At 62.2% G+C, this 1,661-nt stretch overlaps 1 protein-coding gene across 1 annotated transcript; it reads left to right on the top strand.

Annotated features, from left to right (window-relative positions):
• Positions 1-52: 52 nt before the first annotated feature.
• Positions 53-1,596, top strand: PNCK (pregnancy up-regulated nonubiquitous CaM kinase). Its single transcript, XM_010855718.1, has 7 exons — positions 53-185; positions 311-434; positions 602-677; positions 773-885; positions 988-1,066; positions 1,144-1,231; positions 1,429-1,596. Exons 1-7 carry the CDS (start codon positions 78-80, stop codon positions 1,564-1,566), a joined length of 726 nt encoding a protein of 241 aa, XP_010854020.1. The 5' UTR covers positions 53-77; the 3' UTR covers positions 1,567-1,596.
• The last annotated feature ends 65 nt before the right edge of the window (positions 1,597-1,661 follow it).

The raw sequence follows: 1,661 nt of genomic DNA on the forward strand, positions 1-1,661 counted from the left end.
CTGGGGCCGGTGGGGCCTGGGTCCGCTGAGTCACTGCTCTCCTCAGGGTGACAGGGGGTGAGCTGTTCGATCGAATCATGGAGCGCGGCTCCTACACAGAGAAGGATGCTAGCCACCTGGTGGCCCAGGTCCTTGGCGCTGTCTCCTACCTGCACAGCCTGGGCATCGTGCACCGAGACCTCAAGGTGCCTGCCCACCTGGGGCTTGCCCGGTGTCCCTGTGCCAGGGATCTTGGGAACCTGAGGGCACCCAGCTCCCAGAGCCACACTGGGGCTGACCTGCCGTTCTTTCTGCCATCTGTGCGTCACAGCCTGAAAACCTCCTCTACGCCACCCCCTTCGAGGACTCCAAGATCATGGTCTCTGACTTCGGCCTCTCCAAAATCCAGGCGGGCAACATGCTAGGCACTGCCTGTGGGACCCCAGGCTATGTGGGTGAGTGAGGGGGTGCCCCCAGGCTCCACGGGGAGCCGGGGGAGGGGGCAGGGGGTGCTGTGGGTGCTGTGGTGCCAGGGGCAGGGCAGGCGGTGGGTCCACTAGGCCGCACTGAAGGCACAATGTGTGTGTGCACGGGTGTGTGTCTGTCTGTCTCTGGCCTCCAGCCCCGGAGCTCTTGGAGCAGAAACCCTACGGGAAGGCCGTAGATGTGTGGGCCCTGGGTGTCATCTCCTACATCCTGTGAGTGACCACTGGGAAGGTTCTTCTTCTGCCTGCCTGCCCCCGGCTGGGTTGGGGAGGTTTGGACAGCTGGCTGATTCATCTGTGGGTGCCAGGCTGTGTGGGTACCCCCCCTTCTACGACGAGAGCGACCCTGAACTCTTCAGCCAGATCCTGAGGGCCAACTACGAGTTTGACTCTCCCTTTTGGGATGACATCTCAGAATCAGGTGAACTTGAGGCTGATCCAGAGCTCAGGGAGGTGGGTAGGGATGAGGGCCCATGGGGACGTGGGGGGCTGACCCCGGTCTGACCTGGCTTCCCGGCTTCAGCCAAAGACTTCATCCGGCACCTTCTTGAGCGAGACCCTCAGAAGAGATTCACCTGCCAGCAGGCCTTACAGCATCTTTGGTGAGTGGGACCTCTGCTGAACTGTCCAGGGGAACCTTCAGAACCCCCACTGCCACTGACCTCCGGCCACCCTCTAGGATCTCCGGAGATACAGCTTTTGACAAGGACATCCTGGGCTCCGTCAGTGAGCAGATCCAGAAGAATTTTGCTCGAAATCACTGGAAGGTCAGTGTGGACAGGGACCTGGGGGAATCAGCTCAAGGCTGGCTGCTCCTCCCGTCAGCCTCAGGAGGATGGTCTGGGTGGCCAGTGACCTTTGTGGGCCTCCAAGTCTTGGGCCTGCAAGTCTTGGAGGACCTCCTTATGGGCCTCCAAGTCTTGGGCCCGAGATGTGGTGGCCTGACACCCCTCTCTCCTGGCAGCGCGCATTCAATGCTACCTCCTTCCTCCGCCACATCCGCAAGCTGGGGCAGAGCCTGGAGAGTGAGGAGGCATCTGGACGGAGGGTGATGAGCCGCAGCCACCCGGGCCTTCCGACCAGCCAGCCCCCCGAGTGGTGACAGCCAGGTGCATGCTGGGAGATGGCTCCTTGGCGAACTCCAGAAGTGGCAGGCCCCGGGTGGCCTAGAGCTCAGTGGGCTGAGGGTGGAGAGCA

The sequence above is a fragment of the Bison bison genome, unplaced genomic scaffold (assembly GCF_000754665.1).
Source record: "Bison bison bison isolate TAMUID 2011002044 unplaced genomic scaffold, Bison_UMD1.0 scf7180017854087, whole genome shotgun sequence".
Lineage (NCBI taxonomy): Eukaryota > Metazoa > Chordata > Mammalia > Artiodactyla > Bovidae > Bison > Bison bison.

Coding starts and splice junctions, on each gene's coding strand:
- PNCK (XM_010855718.1), top strand. CDS start 78: ATGGAGCGCGGCTCCTACACAGAGAAGGATGCTAGCCACCTGGTGGCC. Junction 1,067..1,143: donor CAGGCCTTACAGCATCTTTG/GTGAGTGGGACC, acceptor GCCACCCTCTAG/GATCTCCGGAGATACAGCTT. Junction 1,232..1,428: donor TTGCTCGAAATCACTGGAAG/GTCAGTGTGGAC, acceptor CTCTCCTGGCAG/CGCGCATTCAATGCTACCTC.